This window comes from Abramis brama (assembly GCF_963993115.1).
Source record: "Abramis brama genome assembly, chromosome: 5".
NCBI lineage: Eukaryota > Metazoa > Chordata > Actinopteri > Cypriniformes > Leuciscidae > Abramis > Abramis brama.
In genome coordinates this window covers 7929773-7957409 of record NC_139967.1, presented here as the reverse complement: position 1 = coordinate 7957409, position 27637 = coordinate 7929773, and the positions used below count along the sequence as shown (strand labels likewise).

Sequence of the window (27637 nt, the reverse complement as noted above, 5' to 3'; positions counted from 1 at the left end):
TTCTTCATATACAAAAATATTTATTAACACACAAATAAAAAAAGGTCCATTACCAAAACATTTCCCCTGTTATAATGTACACAAACTTCAAATGAATTCAGATCTGTACAAAAGGCACAAACACACATAGTTTGGCACAACCGATGGAGAGTATCAGGTGAACAGCATCTATGCGTTCATACTAAGGACCCAGTCAATGGTCTCTAGCAGGAAGCTCATATTATAGTGGGCGGCAATGTTCCGGAACACTTCCACCTGCTCAGAGAAGCTCTGCAAACACATCCAAACAAGTGCAAATGAGAAAACATGACAGGTGGCCATTGGCTGTAAAGCATACACGACCATTTGGGTTTGGTAATATTTGTTAACGCTTTTGAAAGAAGTATCTTACGTTCAACAACGCTGCATTTATTTGATAAAAAATTCAGTAAAAACTGTAAAATATTGTGAAATATTATTACAATTTAAAAGTACTGTTTTCTATTTTAATATATTCATTTGTTTATTTATTCATGTGTTGGCAAAGCTGAATTTTCAGCATCACTACTACAGTATTCAGTGTCACATGATCCTTCAGAAATCATTCTAATATGCTGATTTGCTGCTCAAGAAACTTTTATTATAAATGTTGAAAATGGTTGTGCTTGAGTGATTTTTTTCAGGATTTTTTTGATGAGTAGAAAGTTCAAAAGAACAGCATTTATTTGAAATGGAAATCTTTTCTTACATAAATATCTTTAGTGTCACTTTTGATCAATTTAATGCATCCTTGTTGAATAAAATCTTACTGACCCCAAACTTTTGAACTGTATTAATGCTAATACACAGAAGTATTAGCATATTAGTATCACACAAGTACCTTTGTGGTGAAGCTGAGGTTGAAATCTCCAGCACAGCTACAGTACAGCGGCATGTTTGCTTCCTTCACTCCTTTGCATTTGGCACATTCCTATGATGGGATAAAGTGCCATAAGTGCCATTTACAGAAGTGAAGGTCCAAGGGGGTGCGTATATATATTAAACTTGGCAAAACCATAAATCTAAAACACTCTGAAAGTGGTAAATGTGTCTCTCACCAGGTCTTGTAGGGTGTAACTCATGAGTTTCTTCTGGAGCGCCTCCACCAGGGCCATTTCTATGGACTCTGTGTCATACTGGGCCTGACAGTTAGAACAGAACCACTGAGGAAGAACTGAACCATCCTACATGAGGAAAGAAGTGTGAAGAGAGAATATTATTGTCTTTTTTGGCTAGTTTGATCACATGACAAAGGTGTGAACATATAGCAAAACACCAAGTAGTTGTAGCTTAACTCTTAAAAACCCTTAGTCAAACGTAAACATGAGTAGCAAACCATTAACCGCAGGTTTCAATATAACAAACTTTAACAGTGAGAGTCAGGTTATTACCTGGGAAACCGCAGGGTCTTTGCAGAGGTCAAGGTCACGACAGAAGTTACAGTGGTGGCAGATGACCTCTGGCAGGACGTAGGACTTGCAGGGGTCACGGAACTGGGCGTCCTCTGAGAATTCTCCAACATCCACCAATCGCAGAAGATCTCGCTTCAGTTTGTTCACCTGATTGACAATGTTGGCGTCCAGAGAGAGCACCTGGAGGGACATTACGCACAGAAAATTAATTACAATGTTCAAAAGTTTGTGAAAGAAGTCTCTTATGCTCACTAAGGCTGCATTTATTTGATCAAAAATACAGTAAAACAGTAATATTGTGAAATATTGTTACAATTTAAAAAAGCCGTTTTCTATTTTTATATATTTTAAAATGTAATTTATTCCTGTGATGCAAAGCTGAATTTTCAGCATCATTCCTCCAGTCTTCAGTGTCACATGATCCTTCATTCTAATATGATGATTTGATGCTCAAGAAACATTTATTATGATTATCAAATGTTGAAAATAGATTGTGCTGCTTAATATTTTTGTGGATAATTGTGATTCTTTGCAAGATTCTTTGATGAATTAAAAGTTCAAAAGAACAGCATTCATTTGAAACAATTTTCTGAAATGCCTTTACTGTTACTTTTGAGTTTTAGAAGTATCAAAGTATTCATAAAAAACTCAAACTTTTGAATGGTAGTCTTGTGTAGAGATATATTGTTACAACTTAAGGAGTTTAAAACACAATTCTGCAGAAAAAACCCCCACAGGAGCAAGAGGTGCATGTTGATACCTGGCAGACATATTTAATAAACTCCAGAGCAGGGTTATTGAGGGGCAAGTGAGAACCAGGAAGAACAGGAAACATCTCAGAAGGGAGTGTAACACTGCGAGTGCTCGACACTTTCTTCTGAATCTTCTGAGTGATGGTGAAAAAATTCTGTGTGAGTTCACTTGACACGTACTCCTGGGAGAACGTGATCAAACCTAAACACAACAGACACAAGAAAGATAACCACATGAGTGAATCTTACAGAAGAGTAATGCTGCGTGGTATGACCAAAATATAGATCATAGTATTTTTTTAAGATTCTGGCAGTTGCATGGTATATCACTGCATTTCTTTTTTTTTTTGATGACTGGACCTTTATATAGGTTTATACTGGCTTATTCTTTATATCAGGGGTACATAGAATATAAAACACTAATGTCAAACACAAATTTACAGTTTATAAAACGAGCAATTTAATTAATCTTTTAAAACGATGAATCTTTTTGGCAGGTTGTAACAAAGACATTTGAGTTTCTGCATTTTAATAAACAGAATTATTATTACTTGAAATACACTCTACTGTGTAATAGTAATGTATTTCTGTTATAATTTCTTCAAGTTAAACTGAACTTTTAATTTGATGGGTTGTTGTGAAGAGCTTTGTGTTTCTGTGTATATGATATGATGATAGTTTTATCAAATGAAATGTTGAAATGCCCATGAAGTTCATGTGTCCATGTCCTCTTATACTGAGGCGGCAGACACTGAAAACACCACGAGCGCTTCAGTGTGTGTGTAGTAGATGAAACTGCAGCAAGTTTTCTGCATCACGGAAATCATAAGGCTCTACATGGTATTTGCCATGTTAAAGAGAGTTAGTTGTGTGGATTATTTATTGTTGTGTTATAAAGTTAACTAACCATTAGTAACAAGGGTATGCAGTTCATTGAGGTGCCTTCTCAATACAATCTATTGCTCTTAGGGATGTCCCGATCCGATCACGTGATCGGAAATCGGGCCCGATCGCGTGTTTTCAGACTCGATCGGAATCGGACGTTACCTCCCGATCAGGACTCGGATATATGTATTTATATTCTCATTATTTTTTAACACCTCTATTATGCGGTGACACAGAGTTACGGCGGTTTCACACTGCACGCGTTATTAGAGTGTAAGCAGCGCAGGAGCAGTGCGTATGGTGAGCAGGAGCAGGACACGCGCGTTTTGCTTTCATACTGGCAGCGTTTGTCACGCGCGGCTGAACCGTGGGTTGTGTACAGACAGAGTCTATAATGGATAAGTTGGCATTGCTTTTTTTCGTTTTCAAATACATTTAAGAGAAAAGACTTTTCAAGAAGCTTATTTTATTAATAATTTCATTTATATAACTTTTGGTTCATCTTTGTTTTTATTGTTATGGCAACAAGTTTGTTTTTGGACATTTGTTTTCTTTTTAAATTGCTGTTGGTCATTTGATTGACTGTTTAAAACACAATAGATATCATCAATGCACTTTTTGGATAAAACTGCTGTGTATTTTGGCCATGATCAATGTATTGTCACTTTAATTCAGCAAAAGCGGCGCAGCAAAAATAGACTCGCGCCGAAACGATCACGGCACTCCTGCTTTGCTCTGCTACGCACTGCCGCGCCACCTCTGCGCGCGGTGTGAATGCTCTAAAGCCTGGTTTAATCTGTTAACATGGGCGGCGAAAAAAATACGTGCTGCACGCTCTGTTTTAACAGTGCAGTGTGAAACCGGCGTAAGAGTTAGGAGTGCAGTTCCTAAAAGCACATTACTGGCTTTGCAAACACTGTGGCACTTTTATTTTTTATTTGTTTACATGCCTACCGGATATTTTAAGTTGAGGTGCTATTTGTTTATATATTAGACTTTTTTTAATATTTACTGTTGCACTAAAGTCCAAAAGTGAAGAATTTATTTATTACTTGATTGTTCAAGCTACCTCACAGAAGTGCTCTGTTTGTTAACAGAGTTGTTGAATGTTAAAATAAGGTGAATTAAATAAAAAATAAGGAACATCCTGGATCTGTTTTTTTCGCTCTTCTTTATTCTTTTTTTTTTTTTGCAATATAAGTTAGAAGTATCGGATCGGGACTCGGTATCGGCAGATACTTAAAATCAAATGACTCGGACTCGAGGGCAAAAAAACCTGATCGGGACATCCCTAATTGCTCTGCATGGCCAGTGAATAGATGTAGCAATTGTTTCATCTACGCACCAGTATGGCGGTATTTAAAAAAAATACATATTGCCCAGCACTACAGACGAGCAATACATTTTTTATATTAAAAAAGAATCTCTCTTGCAAAACATTTTAAATTCAATAACATGAACCATTAAAAGGATGCTTTTCAATGTGTCATCTATGAAAATATCAACTCTCCAAAATTTGCTTAACAAAATGAAATGAAAATATCAAATGACAGCCGTAATAATTCATCAGGATTAATCTCATGGGAATTTTATTTGAGAATACAGTCATAAATAACCCATTACAAAAGCATATAAAGCTGAAACTGTATATGTCTTACCAGGAAGTGCACTGACATCCCCAGTCGGCTGTTGGGATGCTTGGGTCGCTCCTCGTCTCTTAATGGGAGTAGCGCCAGGAGCGTTCCTCCGAAGCTCTTGTCTCATGCTGTGATAGACGGCTGCAATGTAGGCTGCAAACAACCAATCAATGATCATGATGAGAAATTAAAATATAATTATAAATTCACCTGTAATGCTTCTTGAGCAGCAAATCAGCATATCTGAATGATTTCTGAAGGATCATGTGACAATGAAGACTGGAGTAATGAATGATGCTGAAAATTCAGCTTAGCATCACAGGAATAAATTACATCTTAAAAATATATTAAAATAGAAAACAGTTATTTTAAATTGTAATATTTCACATGATTTCTGTTTTTAATGTATTTTTGATCAAATAAATGCAGCCTTGAAGAAAATAAGAGACTTCTTTCTTACCAACAACAAACTTTTGATTGCTAGTGCACATGGAGCATAAAGACACAAAGCGACTGCAATTTTGGAAGGTTAAAAAAGGACAGTGATGGGAACTTTGAAAACAAATGCAACCTGTAATGTTACCTGAAATGATCATAAGAAAGTATTTCTGACAGGATGCCGTCTGAGGAAGGTACTGCATGATGTTCCAGTTACTTTCAATCAGGTCTTCCACATCTTCTTCCCCGTCCTGTTCTTCATCCTCCTTTTGATTTTCTTCATCTTCGTCCTCATCCTCACTTCCATCTCCCTCTGCTCCATCCTTTTTTGTCTTCTTTTCATTGCCATGCTAGAGTTGGTAAAAAATAAATTAAAATAAAATAAATGTGCGTTGAAACTCAACTTGAACGGTATAAAAGTCACCAATCTTTTTACACTGAAAAATTCCAAGTTGAAACAAGTTGTTTCTAGGCCTTGTGCTTTACCTCTCCATACAGAAGGCTAGAGGGCAGCTTTCCCTTCACTCCGCCATAGTTAGTAGGATCCATCCACAGCAGAAACTCCCAACAGCGTGAGAACGTGATGGACAGAGAGTGGAAGATTTCTTTTGAATGGATACTAACAAACAGCAAACAGAAAATTAATACCAAAGATTTAATACCAAAGTTGGATACCAAGACTTGCACATTGCACAAGAAACTTGGATTACAGTCTAGACGAGAATTAATAAAAAAAAAGGGTTTGAAACCTGTTAGTGATATACTCCACGTATGCAATGGAGTCATCAATGCGTCGTTTCTTGGTGCAGAGGATGAGACGGTTGAAGTTTCCATAGATCACAGATGATCCCAGGCGCTTAAACTCTGCAACAAGTCTGGAACGTTTAAAATAAAGTGTTTAAAACCAGAAAAATATAAGTAGTCATCTTGTGGCTCAAACAGTAAAGCATGGTGCTAGCAACACCAAGATCATGGGTTTGATTCACAGGCAATACATAAACTGATCATTTAAACTTTGAAAGTTATTTTGGGCAAAAGTATCTGCCAAATGCATATGTTCATACCAGAACAGAAAGCTGCTTGGTTTGAAATTGATTGCTGTGAGCTGTGCTTCATACAGACAACAGATCTTTTTTGGCTGCTAAATTTCACTAATGTGACCACACATTAATCAAGCAGCTTTCTTTAACTCCAAACATCAAGTTGACATAAAACTGGTAGTCTGTACTCACTGTAGGAAGATCTTCTTCATCATGTTGAGGAGTGTGCGGTGCAGGGCCGGGTCGTACAGCAGAGAACTGGGTGATCGCAACCATCGATAAAAATGCATCACCTGGTTATCAGCGTAGACGTTATGATACTGCGTGATCTCTCGAACCCAACCAACAACCATACTCTTCAGAATCCTGCACAAGGACGGAAAACAGTGAGAACCCTTTTGTACAGAATGAGTTTTTGCAACAACAAAAAACAAGATGGTTTGATTGTGTTTACTAGCCTTACTCATTTATGCATGCATACCTGAATGTGTTGGAGCAGAGCGCTGTCTCGTCATAGCTGGCCACCGCGTTTGTCCCCTGATTTCCTGACATCATTTCCTCCAGTGATGCATGCTGAATGACATCAAAGCTGACGCCTATGCTGGCCCCGCCTTCCATGTCGTTAACGTGCTGGGACTGCAGAATGGTGTTCACTGCCAAACTCTGAATATCCAACTCCACACAAACTGGAAAAATAGGCAAAAAGTACTTTATAGAGATACATTTTTAAAAGTAATATTTTTACTAATATCAACTTTTCAACCTGATACGTAATCTGTTCTTTAATATCGTGTCTACTAATAGATAGGGTTATTTGGTGGGTCTCTAAAGAATAGCACATAAATTATATTTATAGGTAAACAGTAAAGCATGGTGCTAGCAACACCAAGATCATGGGTTTGATTCACAGGGAATACATAAACTGATCATTCATACTTCGAAAGTTATTTTGGGCAAAAGTATCTACCAATAGATAGTTATTTGGTGGGTCTCTAAAGAATAACACATAAATGATTATTTATAGGTAAAGTAACTAATTTTTTTTTTTATGCAGCATCAGTAATAATTTTTTTCCCTCAAATATAAGCCCTTAATTTCAAGTGAGAAATGAAAGAAATGATCTATTTTAAAATAGCTTATTTAAAAAAATACAAATATTTTTACCACAATTTTGCATAAATATGACATAAAAACACCAGCAATTACTGTATTTAATTAAAAAAAAGCATTTAATTTATTTACCACAATTTTGCATAAATATAATAAGATAAAAGCGCCAGTAATAGTTATTTTTATTTATATTCATAATGCATATGTTTATAATTGTTGTAGTCTAATAATGATGTAGTTGAGTCAAAAAGAAATAAAACAATTACAATAACAACTTAAGTGGATATTTAGGCTATACTGCCATCTCCTGCTACAAATGCAATATTCTCGCTGTGTCTTTAATATCTGCTGTACTCCTAGTCTGCGTGTCTGATCCTGTGTCTTAATTTGCTTACCTGTGGAGTAGCAGCCTTGGCTGTTGATCTCCATGGAGCCTCTCTCATCACTCTCCATCACCAGTCTGCTGTCGTCAGCCTCTTTCCCCCCAAGGTCCGGCCGTGCCGTAGGTGACAGCCACAACAGGTGGTTGTGCTTTCTCAGATGACGTGCAAGAAATAGATCTGATCCAAATATAGAAATATCCTGAGGCAGGTTTCCCACGGGAAGGTGATAGTACCTGCAGAGAGAAAGGACATTACAGTACATGAGTCTGAAGCTGAAGTCAGCTTCTCCTAGCATGCTCCGTGATGTGATTTTTTTGGGGGGTTTTAAAGGCACAGTATGCAAGTTTCGCCACTAGAGGTCACTTAAAACTTCACTTCAAAACAATATCAGAGGCATAGCTTGATGATGCTGTGAATGAGCGTGTAATCATGGGAGTTGTCGTCTTCACCTCCACAGAGAAGAACACCACAACCCCAAACATTTATTTCACACTGACTTGAGTGCAATTCATACTGTGCCTGAATAAAAAAATTAAGATAGCTCTCTACACTAATTAAATAAGTCTAACCTCATGGTCAACTTTAAAACCACTAGTATGACAGTGACAAATTTGTGTGGTGTACCTGGCCATATCAAAAGCCTGTGAGAGGCAGCTGTCCAGGTTCAGGTAGTGTTTGATCATGCGGCGAGCTCCGTGTCGTTGCCAGTCCAGTACATTGTAGCTTATCTCATCTATAACATGAACTGGCACCACCGGAAACTCCTCCAGTACAGTCATGCCGGCTGCCAGACGCCGCAGCTCCCAGTTAGACTGGACAGCGATCAGGGTTGGACCACGGCGCTCCTCCTGCACACACGTTCAGAAAAATGGCTGCTATTTATTTATCTGCTGGACTGTGCAATTGGCTTTTTTTTTTTAAAGTGTTTCTATTATGCTTTTTTTGCATATTACCTTTCATGCAGTGTGTAATATAACAGTTTGCGAATGTAGAAGGTCTGCAAAGTTTTTATTTATTTAATAAATTTTATTAATTTATCATCTCCCAAATGAAAGAATTGATTCTGAACTGCCGAAACGAGTTGTCAGCAATTCCAGTCTTATTCCTGCACAAACCTATGTAGGTTTGTAACAAATCTGCATAATGCCAGCCTACAGGTTTCAAATCACAGGCAGAGTGTGAACCAACTCTAGAATAAAGACGGCTAAGGAAATTAGCTTTCTATTTAAAAACACATTTAAACAGAATGTCATGAAAAAGCCCTACCTTTATAATCACTAAAAAGCTGTCACTCATGTCAATTCATCACAATCTATAGATCAATGAAGCTGGCTGCACAATCAATCTCTTATTTAGCCTACATTTATCTACACTTTGTTTGTTATAAGTTAACTTATACTGATCAATGCTGCAAAAACACATTGTAAATGGAAACCTTTGACGCTCTCAAGAGCGCAAACACCAAATCTGTTTAGCCAATATGCTATAATTATGGAGAAAAACTGTTCCTAGACCAGCCGTTATGGGTAACGTTTCCCTCTAAAAGCAATCAGAAACAGCAGCAGTCAGTGGTTTAAGTGAAAAGGCTAAGCCTTGCCCAGCCTTACACACACTCCACCCATGGCTGACTATGAAAAACATCTCAGACACTGTGAGAAAAGCAGTGATGCTGCAATATACAGTATATTAATAGCATTTATAGGTATACATATAAATAGCATAATAGGGTCTAGGCCTGTCGCGATAGTCGATAAGTCAATTAATCGCACAATAAAAAAAAATGAGCTCGATAATTTTTCCGGCCGCGATAATTCCATTTGCATGCTTGTTTGTTTTCCTCGTCTCTCTCTCTCTACCAAAGAGACTGGATGACCACTCTCGGTTCTTTAGCGTATAGGAGGAGTGAACCGTCTTGTCAGTTGCATGGTCTTTGTGTGGGGAGGCGGCGCTTGTCAGTCACATGGTCTTTGTATGGGAAAGCGCCGGCGGGACTGTTTGCGGCTACTGCCGGGAGAGAGAGAAGACGCTAGTTGCGACAGCGAGCCCGATCACATGAAAATGCGTATCTATACCACGAATGTTATTTCTCGTGCCATTTATACGCCAAAAATAGTTTTTGCGTGCATATGATACGCTCTTTATGGCGTGTAATATGCACGCACTCCTCACCCCTAATCCTAACCAAGTATTTTCAGTGCGTAGCATATACACACAATAAAGTGCGTCTCCGTCTTCCCGACAGTACACAATCACTTGACAAAGTAACAGGAGGACAAAGTAACAGGAGTAACAGTGCAAAATTGTGCGATATGGCTTGTTGAGGCTTTTTTTTATTTGTTTACAAAGGTCCTAACTGTCAGTTTTGCCTGTTATGGAATGTATCACTATTTATGCCTAATGTCTAAAGCCTAATGTTTAATATTTTTTGAAGTGCAATTTTGTTTACATCCATTTTATTTATTAACAGACATTTATTTTGTTAACAGACACTAAGAGTCCATTGCTTTTATTGTTTTTGGTTGTTTTGTTCATTTTTTTGGATATTTAAAATGTTTTCCGTTTTCAATGTTTAATATTCTTTAGAAATAAAAGTTTATAGATCGTTGAAAAGGTGTCCCTGCATTATTATGCCATTATAATTATATTAAATGAAAATGGTCTCAGAACGACAATATTGTCGTTTATCGCGATAATTTCTTGGACAATTTATCGTCCAGCAAAATTTGTTATCGTGACAGGCCTAATAGGGTCACTTTAAATAACATGTGGAGGCCGTACCTTATAGTTGAGGAGAATGCGCTGCAGTGCACGGTAGATGGCTTTGATGTCATTTTCAGCACGCACTTCAAACTGATGTTTCTCAGGTGGCAGAAGCTCCTCTGTGGTCTTCTCCAGCAGTGCTGTGCGCTCTGCTCCGTACACTGAACTCAGGTTTGGCATCTGATTGCTGCGTACCTATCATTTGGTGTAAATTACAGTAGTGTAAACTGCATCATCATCTTTGCACTGTGTATTTCTTGCAGGGCTGCACGATTAATCGAAATAAAACCAGCTGTGATTTTATTAAATAAATAAACCGGTTTGTCTCCTAGTTGAGTTTTCAGTTTATGTTTTAAGCTAAAATGTGGAGCTTACCGTGTCAAGAACAAAGACACTGGCTTTACGTTGAGACGGTATGAAGAGGCCAAAGAGAGCCTTATGGCCCTGACAGTGATGGTACAGGTAAATGTGCCTTACACTGCCTGTAACACATAAAACACACCCAAACATATTTTTAGCTTAAACACTATTATTTTTAGCCACTAAACAGATGCGCAAACATTACTATAGTGCATGTACACATTTTGAAACCAATTACAAGCAAAACTAAAACCACACTGAAAGTGATTATCTCACCTGGCTCGAGGTAGCTGAACTGGGCCAGGGATCTCATCTCTAGGTGTTCCAGGTCAAAGGTGTCAGCCTCTCTGCCAGCCAGGGCTCTGACCACCTGTTTATTGACCATACACATGCAGCCCAGCTGGACCAGAGCCCGGAACAGCAGCGGGACCTACAGGCCGTGAGAGGGCACGAGACAGACACATGGAAATGACCTCTTTAGAAACTGCAAGATAAGGTCAATGCAGCACAGAGCAGAAACCCCCTCTGGAAATCTCCAATTAGTCTAGAACAGGGTTCATCAATCTCGGTCCTGGAGGGCCGCTGTCCTGCAGAGTTTAGCTCCAACACACCTGTTTGAAAGTTTCTAGTATGCCTAGTGAGACCTTGATTAGCTGGTTCGGGTGTGTTTAATTGGGGTTGGAGCTAAACTCTGCAGGACAGCGGCCCTCCAGGACCGAGATTGGTGAACCCTGGTCTAGAATATTCCAGGCTGACTACAAAACTAAAGACAAATTCATATACCATAATGGTAATTAAAAGGCAAAATGTCATATTTTGGAAAAGGCAATTACCTGTGTCTCATAGACACCCTCAATATCAGGAGCAGAGAGATCTGCATTGATCTCATTGATGTGTTCTTGGTACATGTCCTCAGGAACTGCATACTGATACAGGTAATACACCACACTGGAACGTGGAAGTATCCGGTTCACCTGTCATTTAAATGGGTCAAAGTGAGATTAAGAGCACAGCTTTGATGGATGAGTTGAAATATCCATGTTGAATCATTGCAATACTCTTTGGAATACATGATTCTGTACTGTGATGGACTATTTGCCTTAAAGGAAGCTTTAAGCTAATCTCCAAGCAAGATCAAATTCTTCACTGACAAATTCGCTTGAATCTTTAACTGGCACTAAATTAATTTATAGTCAAGAACATGAAGATTTCTCCTTAAACAGATCATGGACAAAATTGGTGTTGAAAATTTTATACAGCAGACCTTTTTGCAGGTAGCCCCCTCTTCTTGCTTGGGCACTCTCTGATTGACATAAAACACTCGTGGGATGTTGAGCTTCATGCAGTGCAAGTCACTGCCAATGACCGCCCACAACTTATAAAGACCCGGGTGACTGGTCTCTGCAATCTAGAGGTGGAAACACACCAGGCATTGTGACAAAAAGAACAAAACAGTAGTCATGTTTAATAGTTTAGATACAATGGATACTTTTATTCAGCAAGGGCACATTAATTTTAAGTGACAGTATAAAGACATTTATAATATTATAAAAGATTTCAGCCAAATCAGCATTTTAGAATGATCTCTGAAGGATCATGTGACACTGAAGACTGGAGTAATGATGCTGAAAATTCAGCTTAGCATTACAGGAATAAACTACATTTTAAAATATATATTAAAATAGAAAACAGTTATTTAAAATTTTAATATGTCACAGTATTACTATTTTCACTGTATTTTGATCAAATAAATGCAGCCTTGGTGAACATAAGAGACTTCTTTCAAAAACAAACATTTGAACGATAGTGATATGATATGAAAGTGATTAGATATCCGCACCCGATCAGCACATTACAAATATTCTAATTCTCAGTGTTAAGCGTGATGACATGGTAACATATCAAATAAACATTTAAAGTAAAAGTGTTTCTTTGGCAAAATTACATTTCTTTAATAGCCTAAACAAAGGCTTTACACCCTTCAAACTTAAATAGTCACTGTTTCCAGCAATGCAACTTCCCGAACATCACACACAAGAAATTAAATTTGTTCAGCCCAAGCAAAGTCTGGATATAGACTTTATTAGTTTATTGTCATAAATACAGTGCTTCACAGCCATTACATATCACACACCCAACACTTTATTCGTCCTGATTAACTACACTAAAACTGTCCCCAAATGGTACTTTTCATTGCTTCAGTTTTTTTTTTTTAATTCTTTGTTTTTAAATTTCTCCCGGATCTGTTTTGCCTACATTGCTGCTTAAACAAGTGGATCCCGCAACTGCGTAGCTCAATGAGAGTCTGCAAATTAGTGTGAAAAATTAAGCTTTAAACTCATTGATATTTCTAACATTATGTTGGAAAACAATCTTATCAGAATAATTTATGTAAAATGTGTGTAAATAGTTAAAGCTGTTAAGTTATTAAGCAATATCTCATGTAGGCTTCTTCCTTTGTGTTTTATATAATGACAACTAGGAGGTGCTTTTCCATTTATTTAAATCAACACATTTATCTCATCCATCCACGACCCACCCACGTCCAAGGACATAACCACAATCCGCACATCACTAATGTATGGAAAACATCACATGGAAAACGTATTTACATTAAATCACTGAATTGCCAGTGTGACGTACCTGTACAATTTGCCAGGGCATGTCTAGAATGCTGCGGGCGGTTCTCCGCAGGAAGCTGCCTAGACCTGTTGTCGGGCCATCACGGATTACACCGCCCCCTGTCGGCTGAGATTCCCCATCAATCAAACGTCGTCGTTTCCGTCGTTCCTTCCTCTGGCGAATCTGCAGCTCCCATTTTTTCTTGTGGTAGCGCAACCAGACAAGAATTTCCTCCTATACACACACACACAAATACAGAACAATTTGCTGTGAAGCCTTCCTTTTATTTGATATGTTGATAGATTTAATCGAACATAATATCTGATCATATGTAACATGAGATAACAAATGCTCCATTTCAGCTGCAGGTGTCATCAATATAAAGAGCTCAGACTTGACTTTTGCGGTTTATTAAAGTGCCCATATTATGGTATTTTAAAGGTTCCTAATTTTGTTTTTTTTAACTCCTACAAAAAGTTTAAATGCATCCAAGGTCAATACCCTCTTTAATTTTTCTTAGAATACATTATCTCTTTTCTCAGTGTCTGAAACAGGTCAATCAAGGATTCGGTCTCTCTAAACCGCTCCTTTCAGAAAGCCTACTCTGCACTGATTGTTCAGATGGCCCAGTCTGTTGTGATTGGTCTACTGCTTGCGTGGCTGGAATTACTAGCGACTCATGTCAGGCAGTTCAGAATCTGTACTTTCTTTTGGGAAACATTAACTCAATTTATCGTGATCTTTGAAACATTTACATTCACAAACATATATATAACACACTACATGAAAGGTGATATCTGAAATTCATAATAGGCGAATTACTTTAATTGTAACTTGCAGTAAATGTTATTTCATTGTTATACTGTCTGTATTACCCGGGTGGCGCCCATGGCTGGCGGTGGCCCCAGTATTTCTCTCCAAGACTGTGTGAGTTCTTGCTCTTGAGACTCGGCCTGGCTGTCCTCTCCCTGAGATATCCTCTTCCTTTTTGTGCTGATTAGTATGGCAGGTTGCAAGGGGCGCTGAGGAGCACCGAAATCCTCCATATCAGGAGTCTCACCTGATGCTAGAGTTTGTTGGGCCACCTGAGAAAGACAGAAGAAGGTGTGCGTACAGAAGGAGACAGGTAGACAGCATGTTGTGTGAACAGTGTTACAATAGACCTACCTGTCTCTTTCCCTCACTGGTAAAGAGCTCACTAATCTTCTTTTGCTTGTAGATGTCATTCTTTTCCAGAAGCTTCTTATGCAGCCAGTCCGGATGTCGTACCCTGGGTACTGGGTTTTTCACCTGAACAAAAATAGTAACTGTTAAGAACATGGAACGAAACATAAGAGAATATAAATGCACACAGATAGCGACCAACAAATATTTGATGCTCGTCAAATTAGGTAGATTGGGTAAAAATTCAGATTATCGTAGAAGAAATATAGTGCTTGATTCTAGTTAGGACAGGTATGACATGACTGATATGGGTCTAAATGATGTGCATGGTAATTTACCTGTTGTAGAGCTGCAGGAATAGTGATGATCTTCTGTATAGCACTGCCCAACCGCTCAATGTAGTAACTCCAGTCCAGAATCTTATATGGGAAAGACATGAAAAACAGTCATTAAAAACATAACAGCAGTAAAGAATACAACACTACTGAAATTTCAACAATTCTGAGATTGTGATATTACAGCCAAAGTCAATGAATCAAATTAACTCACAGATCTAATGTCAAGGTCATGGAGGCTAGGCATCTTCAGCCATTTACGAAGGAAATGCTTTTTAACACTCTCTTCAGCCTGAAAAATGGCCAGAGGGATTGCCCTGTGTGTGAAAGAATACATTTTTTATATTTATTTAAATTACAATTTAAAATAACTTTTATTTTAATACATTTTGAAATGTCATTTATTTCTGTGATGGCAGAGCTGAATTTTCAGCATCATTACTCCAGTCTTCAGTGAAGAAGACTGAAACATCTTCAATAAATCAATCAATGTTGAAAAAAGTTTTGCTGCTTAATATTTTGTAGAAACCATTTTTTTTCAGAATTCTTTGATGAATAGATAAAAATAACATGTATTAGCATGTATTTGAAATATAAATATTTTGTAACAATGTAAAAGTCTTTACTGTCACTATAAATATGAATTATTTCTTATAAAGAAATACTATTTTTGCACTCTGTTTAAGCGGGAAACACCATTTTGAATAAGATGAAAATAACTATTTTAACGTCTCACCTCTCAGTGACGGGCGAGCCCTCCGGTTTGCGAGAGATGACATAGCGACAACTGAGGCCGGCGTCCTTCACCATTTGATCGCCAAGGAACTCAGCAAGACGCTTGGCCGTGCTGATGGAGGTGGATTTCTGTTCTCCATAATCTTCCAGTTTACGGGACATTGAGCGGTTTTCTGAAATCAGCTCAAATAACTCCGCATCTGGCATGTTAGCAGCCTTGAAAACAAAAGACAAGAACAACACTCTCATTGAGTGCCACTCCCATGCAGCTTTGCCTTGTTAAAATAATAAACACTGGAGTAAATATTGTAATAAAATACATTGCAAGCAATTATTCCCATAATATTTCCACTTACACCTGTGGAAGATTGTGTGACATTTGTCAATACCTTGCTGTAGAGCACATCAAGCCAGTAGTCAGCCACTTTAGCCACAGAGGCATACACCTCATCTAGAGTCGTGCCTTTCAGGAAGGCCTCAAACACAGACGACTGGAAGATCTTAATGAGTTGAAGTTCTCCCCTCCTCTTCACCTCAAAGCCCTTTAGCTCAGCCAGAGACCCATCCTCGTTAAACACGGCATACCTGAGGATAGAGAAGATACTTAGAAACAAAGTATTTCTACAGGTTACAACCAAATACATTGAATAAAATACCAATTTTTCCTATAGTTGAGGCTTTTATCCAAAGCAACTTACAGTAGTTTGGATCTACTAGTGACTTCAGGTACTGATCAGACATGTCCAACAAAGTATAAATTTAAACCAACAAAGTAAAACCATGATGTAAACAAGAGATTCATTGTGCAGTATAGACAGATTTTTGATTATAACAGGAGTTTTTACTCAGTTAGTGAGCTTGCGCTGTTTTTGTAGTTTTTGAAAGCTACATGCATTATTGGATTATTAATAGCATTAATAATGGTTACAATTTTATTGTAACGTTGCACCTACATATCAACTAACTCTCTGAGTATTAGTAGACTGTTAGCGGTAGGGTTAGTAGAATAAGTTGATATGTACATGCAAAGTTATTAGTCAGTAGAATGTCTTTTGGGGAACCATAAAATAAAGTGCTAGCAGATATTAAAGGTGCTGTATGTAACTTTTTCACTCTACTAAAGCATACAAATACCATAATATGTTTGCATATCATGCTAAGTGAAAAAACACTTCTACAGCCAGTTATTTTACTTTGAAACGTTTCTAGGCTGGAATGTTTGTTATTGTTTTGGTCTGTGATACTGCACGTTGCCAATTTGTCAATTGTCATTGTCCATTGCGCTCGTTCCTGTTGCGTGTGCTCAAACTGGCAATCCATGTGAGCGCCGTCCAGTCTGAGGAGCAGGTAGCAGGAGAAACGGTGATCTCCGATGTTTTGAATTTCGACCACTAGTTGTCATTCTTACATACTGCACCTTTAAGAAGACAGTCCACTAATACTCTGAGAGTTAATTAACAAGTAAGTGCAACGTTACTTATAGTTAACAGAATGTCTAAATAGGACATTCAAAATAAAGGTCTAACCACATCGTGGTACCAAAATCCATGAAAACGACTACTAACATTCTGGTACCTAGTCCTTTCAAAAGAGTGAAAATGAACAAGTAGCTTTAGTGTAGCTCAGATGTAGTTCTCTCACCTCTTCTTTAGCTTCTTTCCTTCTTCTTTGGAGGCGGGCAGGATCATAGCCAAGTACGGCCCATCCACTTCAAAGAAGATGCTGTTCTCAGCTCTGGTCTCATATGTTAGAGATGCAGGGTCCACCAGCTCTTGATACTGATGATTTGTGAAACCCTCCTACACAAACAAATGACAGGATCTTTTCAGATTATCATTAGTTATTCCCTTTTAACCATCTTTTTGAAGATATCTTCCTTATTAATATATAATTAACCTGCTGATAATGTGGTTTACTGCTCAAAAGAGAAGCAAGATAAATTACCTTGACCATGATATTGAGCATGGCTCCTGGATAACTGATGGTCACCTTTGACTTCTTCTCATTGGTGGATTTTATGACAAAGTTCTCAGGAAAGGTGTTGGGAAGAACACACCAGATACCATCAGTGTCCAACTCCAGAGGCCTCCTAAAGAAGAAGAGGATAAATTAATCAATCAATTACAATAAACTGGTGTTTAAATTAACTACAACTCTGACAGTGTTTATGGGTTTGGTGTAAGAGCCTGACCCGATCTGCTCAATGAGCTCTCTGGCCTGGGTGATGATGTTGGCACCAGTATAACACACAATCCCAGCCATCTCCATTGAGTACCATCGCGCTCTGAGAAACATAATAAGAGCCATCATGTAAAACAGGAGTTAAAAAACAAAAAGTAATATCAGCAACTACAGAAGACAAGAAACTCCTCAGGTATATCTGCTCTAGCACTGGGCAATAAAAGTGCCTTGAAAAGTGATGGCTCTGATTGTTTAATACCCTTTTCTCATGACGTATCCGTAGAAGGAGTTGAGGATGCACTTGTGCGCCAGTTGCAGAGACTCATAGAGAATCTCCATGTTCTTGCAGCGCTTCACCTCTGCTGCGTCCCCTTTATCCTGCGCTGAAGACAACTTCTTCTTCCACACCTGGACAGATTATATAAAAAAATAAAATAAAAAGTGATTCCTCCCTGCATAGGTGAGCAGACTAAAATATCACATTAAAAGATGATATATCCTAGAAAAACATATCCTTTTTAAAGGTCCCGTATTATGCCCCTTTTCACAAGATGTAAAATAAGTCTCTGATGTCCCCAGAGTGTGTATGTGAAGTTTCAGCTCAAAATACCCAACAGATCATTTTTTACAGCATGTTTAAATTGTCATTTTTGGGGCACAGAAAAACGCGCTGTTTTAGTGTGTGCCCTTTAAATGCAAATAAGCTGCTGCTGGACGGCCCAGGGGGCGGAGCTTCATGAGCTCGCGCTCAGTCTCTCAGGACAATTTCATCTCACGGAATGATGATAATATCAGAAACTCTCAGTAACCGTGTTCATTTCGAGTCGGACAATAATGCCTACAGAGTCAGAGTGCTGTATAGAGATGGAACAGGTATAGTTTAGTAGTTTAATTACGGTTATTATAACGTATTTGTCATCTGCTTGTATGTATCCATTATTAATAGCCTACAAGTCTGCTGTTTCGGACCAGGTCCGAATGATGATCAAACATATACTGATGAGTTTAATAAAGTTTATTGTACATCACACAAAAGATGAAGCGTCAGTTTTACTTCAGAAAATCACCGTAAGAGCTGAGTAAACACAGTAAGTTATAAGAAGTGCGCAAGTACATAAACGAATTTCGGTAGAGTTGAGGGAGCATTCCTGTGGGCGGAGGTTAGTCAAAAAACGGTTCTAGTGACGTCATTAAAGAAGGAAGTAGAGGGATGTAGTCCAAACGGGCCGTTCGATGTAGGCGACTTCTGTTAAATAAAATATCTCGCTTGGCATTGAACTTTGAGCTTTATAATTTTACAGATATAATTTATGGTCTAACAGCAACATTACACACTAACTAAAGTTTGAAAAATGGGATCACGAAGAACGGGACCTTTAAATAGAGTTTGATGCACTACGTAGACAGACTCGGACTCAACTTTATTGTTCCGCTCAGGGAAACTAAGATTGGTGCCAAACACTAACCACATCCATAGAGTACATTTTAAAATACAAATAAATACCAAACTGTAACATTCATAACAAAATAAACAATTCAACACCATTTAGGCCTGAATCCAGTACCTTGTGGAGTCCTTTGAACTCATATCGACGGTCTCTGAAGGCTCGAACCGTGTCAACATAAAAGGAGTTCTCTCTCTGGCAAATGGTAGTGACTCTCTCCTCTAGTCTGGTCAGGTGAACCTTCTTATAGGCTTTTCTACAGTAGTCTTAAGAAAACAAATACAAATGTAATAACGTGTCTCACTGTTCATCTATACAAGTGATGTACAAGTGCATAATTTAAGCATTTCTTGGTCTCACAACAGTCAGACAAAACCTAGATCCTTGCAGATGGGTATGAGAATCAAGAATATACTGACCTCCCAAGCGCTTCTTCTCATGACGAGCCTGTTCTTCTCTATTGAGCACATGGAAAGCGCGAGGTGGACCGTTTGGAAAGAGAGGGGGAAACTTCTCTGACTCCAATTGCTGCTGAATGCGGTGAAACTCACTCCTACTAGCCGGCACTATGAGGAAATAAAAAAACAGCCTGAACCTCACTGATAGCAAAACTGCATTAACACTTTATAATAGTTAAAATTTCAGAAATTATGAAGTATATTAATGTTATAATGTTTATGTTATTACTAACCAATGTAAATATTACTGGTTATGAGTAGTTTTGTCCTCACTTTATAAAGTATGTGACTATGGTTGGTTTTTGAGAGAAATCTCTCTTTTTTTGTGTGATTTTTCAGGATTCTTTGATGAATAGAAAGTTCAAAAGAACAATTTATTTGAAATGGAAATATTTTGTAACATTATAAATTTCTGTCACTTTTGATCAAATTAATGTGTCCTTGCCAAATAGAAGTACTAATTTCTTTAAAAAATAAAAATAAAAAAAACTTTCTTTGCCATTCTTGAGTCAACCCAAGATAAAAACAATTGTGGCATTAAACGTCTCCTCAAAGATCTAAGAAGTTCAAATCACTCACTGATCTCTCCTCTCCACTGCCATGACATCTTGCGCTGACAGTTTGCACCAGGTTTATTAAAATCACAGGCGGCACATGTCGCCTCGTCCACCATGGCAGAGGGCTAGGAGCAAAAAAAATAGATGGAGAGAAAGAGATGATTTAACTCACTTTATTCATATACAGCTGAAGGGAACAAACTAAAAGTTGTCTTAAAATGTCATTACAATGAAATGAACAACTTAAGCACCAGTATAAGCTGAGACCTGTATTGTACCTGTAGTCTGTTGGTGAGGATGATGTTGGGGTACATAGCCCCCACATCCAGATGGTAAATAAGAGGACACTCGATTCTATTGGGCACTTCCTTCAGTGAGATCAGCTTCCTTTTGATCTCATCACACACCTGAAACAGGTAAGATTATTATGACAACTGGTATTTAATTTGATACATGTAAGCATGAAAAACATAATTCACAAAATAGGACCATGTGTCCATAAAAAACATCACTGAATACTGACTCTGACTGACCTCATTAAAGTTGGTGACCTGCTCAAGGGGAATATTCTCCTCTTCCTCAATCGCATGACGAAGAGTACGGTCTACCCTCTGAATCAAAAAGTCAAATGCTGCTGGATTCTGTCAGAACATAAATTATAAATAATTATGAAGATACGATACAAATAAAACATCTCAAAACAATGTGCTTTGATTAAAGATGGACTCCCAGTTACCATTTTAAAGCGACAGGGGATGTCACTGCGAAACACACCAGACTCCAGAGCCTCGACGTGGCCGCCCACATAAGTCTCAGAGTCGAGTACATGACCATCATCTGTGAGTTTATTAAAGACCTGCTCCTGCTTGTTTGGGAAGACAATGTTGGCATGGAAGGCCTGAACCATCAGCAAGGCTTCACACAGGGTACCGGAGCCTTTCCGCAAAACCTGTTTACACATTAGTGTGTCCAGACAGATATGAAACAAAACCAATTATATTTACAGCTTTCTCATCACAATGTAGTAACTATAAAACCAAGAATTCGTAAATACAGACCTCATCGGGTTCCATGGGAATAATGGTGCAGAGGGCAAAAATGAAGGGATGAACATATTTCATGTAAAGGTAGTATGTGGCCACAGCGTCAGACACTGAATAGGTGGCCAGAGTCTGAAAAACAATAATACAGCTCATAATGCGAAAACAAGAACTGTCAAACACAAATCCATCAAATCCAAAAATGTAAATATTTCATTAAAAGAATAAAATATATTAAAACATTTATATTTAAAAATAATAATAATAAAGAAATAAGTAAATGATTCACAAAGTAAAAAATTCATAGTCACTCAGAACCAATTTGATGGCTAATATGCAGCTAAGCCAAGCAGGATTTTGGACCAATGAGATTTTATTGTTGGCCACACAACACAAGGAAAATTGAACTGACCAGCTAAACGTCTTGTTAGTTGTGGCTGGTAACATAGTATGGACAATGTATGGCGTTTCAATAAAATCTGTGTTAAAAATGAATTTATATTTTGCCTGACATTTTTCTGGAATGCTAAATTCATAAACCTCGGAAATAAAGTGTGTTGACTAAATTTTTATTGTGTAGTAAGTGAACGGTCATCCATGTAAACAATGACTGTGAAAGTTGAGGAGTAGAGGAAGGGCACCTGTGGTTCTTCAGTAGCCATACGGCACATCTCCTCTGGGTCCAGCTCTACGGGGTCATAGCCTAACTTAGCTTTTGCTGCAGCCTTGAGGTTATGACTTCCTACAGGCAAGTAACTGTCTCTCTTTACCCACCTGAATGAAGAGAGAGGGTGAGACAGGGTGTATTTCCTAATATAAAGTCATACACAAGCCATTCATTAGAAAAAACATTTAAGCCACTCTTACCTGAGGCAGTCCATGTGAATAGCTTGGCTGGCTTTATATTCTCCCTGATTGTCCTTCTGGAAGCCGATCTCCTGATGCATACTCAGGCCAAGTTGGGCCGCCCTGGTCTCTATAAATGGCCTGAGGACATAGAGACACAAATTCACCATCATCACATGCTACTTGTAAAAACACAAAAAATTGTCAAAACCACATGTAAATGAAAAATAAAAACATTAAACAGGATTTTATGTGATATAATATCAGATAGTCTAACAGTAATAGTCTAAAAGCATGTCCTACCAGTCAAAGAAATCTCCGTTGTAAGTGACAAAAATGTTCGGCTTGGTCTCATGGACGTGTTCAAACCATCTCTGAATGAGAGAGGCCTGCAAGCAGACAGAAAAGGTCAGAAATAGGGAAGGCAAATATTTACCAAACTACAGAAAAGTAGTTTGACAACTTAATTTGATCAAGCCTTGTTTTACAATTGACGACATTATGTTCAATTGCAGCACTCAGTACCAGTCTGGTAAACAATGCACATCATATACTGTTCAGCCTTACCTCATCAGGTTCATTAAATACTGTGAAAGGGCCCTCGTATTCAGGTTTAGGTGTGAACTCAAAGTCTTCAATGTCCTCAGAGACAATTTCTCTGTTTGTGATGAGGAAGCCCTGGGAAAATAGCACATACATTATAAACCATATCAAATATTAAACATATCAAAGAGGCAGATCAAATTTAAATACAGCATGAATAAAACTGACAATTAAATTACTTATTTACTGTGTGTAATTAATGACTGACCTATCGCAAGAGTGCAAAATACATTACCTGTCCATCTATCATGTATGATATCATCATGATCTGGTCTGTTTCAGCATCAGGAAACTTCAGAGGGAGTTTAGTGGTCTCAATATCAAATGCCAACACTACAGGGTCCTTAAAATGACAGAAAAATACTGCCATGAATAAGTGATTCATAATAATTAATGCAGGATCCTTAGTGAATAAACTGGATTGACATTATTGGCAATCATTGCCAGAGACTAAGCAAATATCTCAAGCATTTAAACTCTTTAAGACATGCAGAAGCATTTGTTAAGATTCTTACAGGTCTTTCCACAAGATCATCCCTGCGCACAATCTCAGGAGGATAGGCACTTCCTCTGTACCGCACATTATACCAGTGAGCCTGTCAGAAAACAGAGCTGTCAGTCAAGAAGGTCTTGTTTAAAAATTAAACATACTGTATAATCAGTCATGTAGCCTGTATGGGATGTTTCTTTACCACATGAATCTTCAGGTCAATAGAAACACGGACGTGATAGGGCACGTCATATTCTCGCATGTCCAAAATGTTGTCAAGCTGCTCAGTCATCTTCTTCGACGAGCCATCCTTATCCTCCGTCACTACACTCCCACCAACCAAAGCACTGTAACATGCAAAAGAAGCATTTATAGGTCTGGATAACAATAGAGAACAATGTCAAGTGCATTGTGGAAAGTCTTACAAATTAATTTCTTGAATAAACTTATTTTCCTTTTACATTGCTGCAACAAAGGTTTCAAAATTAGCAGGACATCTAAATGTACACTGTGCTTTCTTAACACTGCCAAAATGTGAATACCTGGATAACATGCTTGTGTAGGCGTCATTGGACTTCTCTCTCTCTCTGTTCTTGCGGACAGCAGGTGAGATCTCCCTTTTCACTTTAACAAGGTCATCCACCGTGTTAAAATAGAGTTTGATGTAGCTCCTCTTCAGGCCCACCAGGTGATTAGGCTTTTAAAGACACATAACAATCAAATGAATGACAAAAGAATGAAAAAAACAACAACAAAATGGATCTATAAATGAACAAAACTGAAGTATTGATAAATAGATTTTGATTTATATTCATGTTATATAATGGCATCAGTGTCTTTTAAATTGATTTCTTCTTTAAACTTTTCTCCCAGGCTTTTTGTTAACACTGTTTAGCATTATGATGGACCACGATGCCTTGTGTTGTGTAATAGTGCTGTTTTAAGAGATATGCTGAAACGCTGATGTAGGGGTGGGCGATATAGCAGTAGACACGATGAACGGGTGGAAATTTGTCAACCGGTGGGGATTTTGGACTATCGCCTCTATCGCAGTTATGCTCATGTGACATTGCTGTGCTGCGCAGTCACGAAAGCTTATCGTTTGTACCGAGTACTGAACTGAGTGCTTTTTGCCACCTTATTAGGCTTGAATGTTTAAATATGGTTAAGTGACAATGTATTTGCAAGTAAACAGTCATTTATGTCTAAAGTGAACGTTAACAGCTGAGAGAAAACGCATGAGTAGGCTATATTGGATCCGTGCAGTCGGTCTTTTAAAGTGAAAGCATCCAAATTGACCTGCTGTCATTATTATTGCTGATCAAACAACAAAAGAGAGAGAAAATCTCTCACTGCTCTTGACTGAATCACTTTTGTAACTTTAATAAGAATAAATGTGTATTTAATTTACACAGTAAAGACTATGCATTGTTTTTCAATACATTTGATTATTGATACTTTATACATTTTATGTAGTATTTCTAGTGCTTGAAGTTTTTCAGGTAGTTTTTTCTTTATCACAGTTTACTTGTCTTCAGTAAGCTTGAGAGTTTTTTTAGGTTAGTATTAGTTTTTTAAATGATATTGAAAAAGAATTATATATCATGTATATATATCGTATATATATATCATAAAAATTGTATATCATGAAAAACCTTATTAAAAGCAAAAATAACTATATTGTGAATATATATTGTTATGGTGAAATAAAATTACTCATATCTTGATATAAGATTTTGGTCATATGTGACCCTGGACCACAAAACCAGTCACATGTCGCATGGGTATATTTGTGGCAATAGCCAACAATACTATAATTATGTTATGTTATTATTAATAATTATGTAGTATTTCTAGTGCTTGAAGTTTTTCAGGTAGGTCCATTTCATTTGTAGTTTGTTTTCTTTGATCTTTCTTTATCACAGTTTACTTGTCTTCAGTAAGCTTGAGAGTTTTTTTTAGGTTAGTATTAGTTTTTTAAATGATATTGAAAAAGAATTATGAAATTTTAAAGGTATAAAAAATGTTGATATCATAAAAACCTTATTAAAAGCAAAAATAACTATATTGTGATGAATATAAATTGTTATCGTGAAATAAAATTACTCATATCTTGATATAAGATTTTGGTCATATCACCCACCCTTACCCTGACAGTCTTTGTTATGTAATTTAGTGGTGTGTAAGCTTGTTTTATAATGTACAGCACATGTAACTGTGCTTTACAAATAAATTGTCTTGGCTTGCCTTGCCTATCAGGAACATAAATGATGAAAACAAATTAGTAGAATTAATGTATGAAAGAACTTAACTTACCAGATCTAAATCTTCCTTTGGGACAACTTCAAGCTTCGCCACTTTCCCTTGGAACTTCTTTGACAGGAAGGAGATAACCTCTCTTTCACAGTTCTTTAACATATACAAAAAAAAACATACAGTATCATTCAATCCATCCAAACCAAAATGTTTTCCTTCAGTAAAGAAGCTCAAACTCACCTTTTTAGTGGCTATGTAGAAATATGGCTTAAAAGGAAGAGCAACCTGTGGGGACACGTACACAAAAAGGGAAACTTACAACATCAGGACCTCTGCCAACATAACATTATTTTCCTGCTCTATGATAAAGTCATAAAGGATAAAATACATGTTTTAAAAAGTGGAGAAACCTTTAATGTTACATTTGAAAGAAAGAAATATGTATATTTGCAAACTGCTGTAATATCGCACTTTGAATCTGTTTCCATCTTCCTGTATGAAGTAATAGTCCACACAACTGATCATCCGCTTGTCATCATCCAGAACCTCAGTCTGAGAAGAAATACATAGCGTAACGTTCAAAACCTTCACAATATTGCAAAATTTTCAGAAAAAAGCCAGAAAGCACAGCTTACTGGTCATCTAATTACAGTGTTTGAATGTCTGACATTCATTCTTACCGGGTGCATGTTGATCAGCCATCCCGTTTTCTCACCAGGCTCCTTCATCCGTTCGAAGCCAAAGCGCTCGTCCATCCCATCAGTGAACTGACTGCGCTCCAGCCGCTTGACAGCGGACAAAGCAGATGCATCATCCCTAAAAACCAACAACAACATGAAATCTACCGCAACAAAACCTGTCGTCCACATTCAACAGACGTTTTGACAACTGCAAAAGCTGTCAGAGCACGCAATGAGAGAAAGGTTCACAGAAGAGATTGTGTTCAACTAATTAAAGTCTATGCTGGTAAACTGAAAGGTTGCAGGATTTGGTTTCAATCTAGGCAATTGTCAATTCTACCAAAGTTGTCGTCTTGACATTTCAACCAGTGACAGCAGTGTCAGGCTATATTTGAGGTAAATTATTTTCCTAATTCTCGGATAATCATCTAACATTCAGTTACGACTTCATATTAATGGAGATATTGAATGGAATATTTGTAATAAAAAAAATTTGTTGTACATGGTGTTGTACAAAAACTTTTTTGCTAAATGTAATGAAGCCGTAAAAAAAAAAAAAATTTAGATTAACAATTTTGAAGAAGAAAAAAAAGTTACTAACTGAATTGAAAACAAATACAAGACTAATATTTAGAAACATAAAAATTACTATAACTTAAAAAACTGAAGATCTACAAATAAAAAACTGATTTAAGATATTAATAAAAACTATAAAAGTGTATACAAATATATATATAAAAAAATAAAGTAATACTGCCGGGACACTTTAAGTGAACAGCAAAAAAACTATTAAAATGTTGAAGAACAATTGTGTCTATGTTTCTAGCTACAATATACACATTTATAAAGATGTTTAACTAAAATCTTTATGTTAAAGAAAAATGGTTATTTGTCAACTACCCAAACACTGTCTGCTTTACCAAACTGTACCACAGATACTTTATAACTGGTGCTAAGCACTAAATTACCATTGTAACATTTCAGACTTAAATATCTGTCGTGTAAACATTAAATGCACTTACTGCTGGTTGTCCTGATCCCCGCCTCGGTCTGTTTTATATCGCCCACTGTTTTGTAAAACCATTGCTGACAAGAGTCTGCAAGACTCAGATCAATCAGCAAATACAGCAGAACTAACTTAAGTTAGTTAGTTAAAAGCGTCACTCCACACAATTCGACCAACTTTCAGCGCGATGGACCTAATTTTAGACCTTCTGTTCGCATGAATTTCACTAATGTGCTGCGAACAGCGATAAACAAAAGTATGTGTCCTTATGACATGTACATACAATTCGCGTTGCCACCGGTCTACATAGAATATTACTGTAAATATATATTTCCGTTGTTCATACTGTACCCACGTAGAAATTTGGCGCGTTTTGAGTTGTTGCCGCGAGCTCCAGTCACCTTCCTGCTTTGACCCCGCCCCT

The 27637-nt window shown here is 37.5% G+C and overlaps 1 protein-coding gene across 1 annotated transcript; it reads right to left on the bottom strand.

Annotated features, from left to right (window-relative positions):
- pole (polymerase (DNA directed), epsilon) lies at positions 1-27612 on the bottom strand. Its single transcript, XM_084114495.1, has 49 exons — positions 27230-27612; positions 26208-26343; positions 25999-26079; positions 25768-25812; positions 25588-25680; positions 23814-23968; positions 23474-23618; positions 23297-23377; positions 23017-23124; positions 22746-22856; positions 22482-22567; positions 22200-22319; positions 21974-22106; positions 21351-21464; positions 21029-21241; positions 20826-20933; positions 20571-20699; positions 20315-20417; positions 19697-19843; positions 19398-19543; positions 18092-18240; positions 17843-17935; positions 17596-17740; positions 17293-17450; positions 16041-16236; positions 15653-15867; positions 15131-15233; positions 14920-15000; positions 14585-14707; positions 14293-14502; positions 13439-13651; positions 12060-12203; positions 11629-11769; positions 11072-11225; positions 10811-10917; positions 10454-10630; positions 8300-8523; positions 7688-7908; positions 6664-6868; positions 6375-6548; positions 5892-6017; positions 5629-5761; positions 5288-5492; positions 4726-4857; positions 2191-2384; positions 1410-1610; positions 1077-1202; positions 860-949; positions 1-270 (listed from the first exon to the last, which is right to left on the bottom strand). The coding sequence occupies exons 1-49, from the start codon at positions 27289-27291 to the stop codon at positions 169-171; spliced, it is 6858 nt and encodes a 2285-aa protein (XP_083970621.1). The 5' UTR covers positions 27292-27612; the 3' UTR covers positions 1-168.
- Between the last annotated feature and the right edge of the window lie 25 nt (positions 27613-27637).

Coding starts and splice junctions, on each gene's coding strand:
- pole (XM_084114495.1), bottom strand. CDS start 27,291: ATGGTTTTACAAAACAGTGGGCGATATAAAACAGACCGAGGCGGGGAT. Junction 22,857..23,016: donor CATACATGATAGATGGACAG/GTAATGTATTTT, acceptor CTATTTTCCCAG/GGCTTCCTCATCACAAACAG. Junction 19,544..19,696: donor TGAGAAGAAGCGCTTGGGAG/GTCAGTATATTC, acceptor TGTTTTCTTAAG/ACTACTGTAGAAAAGCCTAT.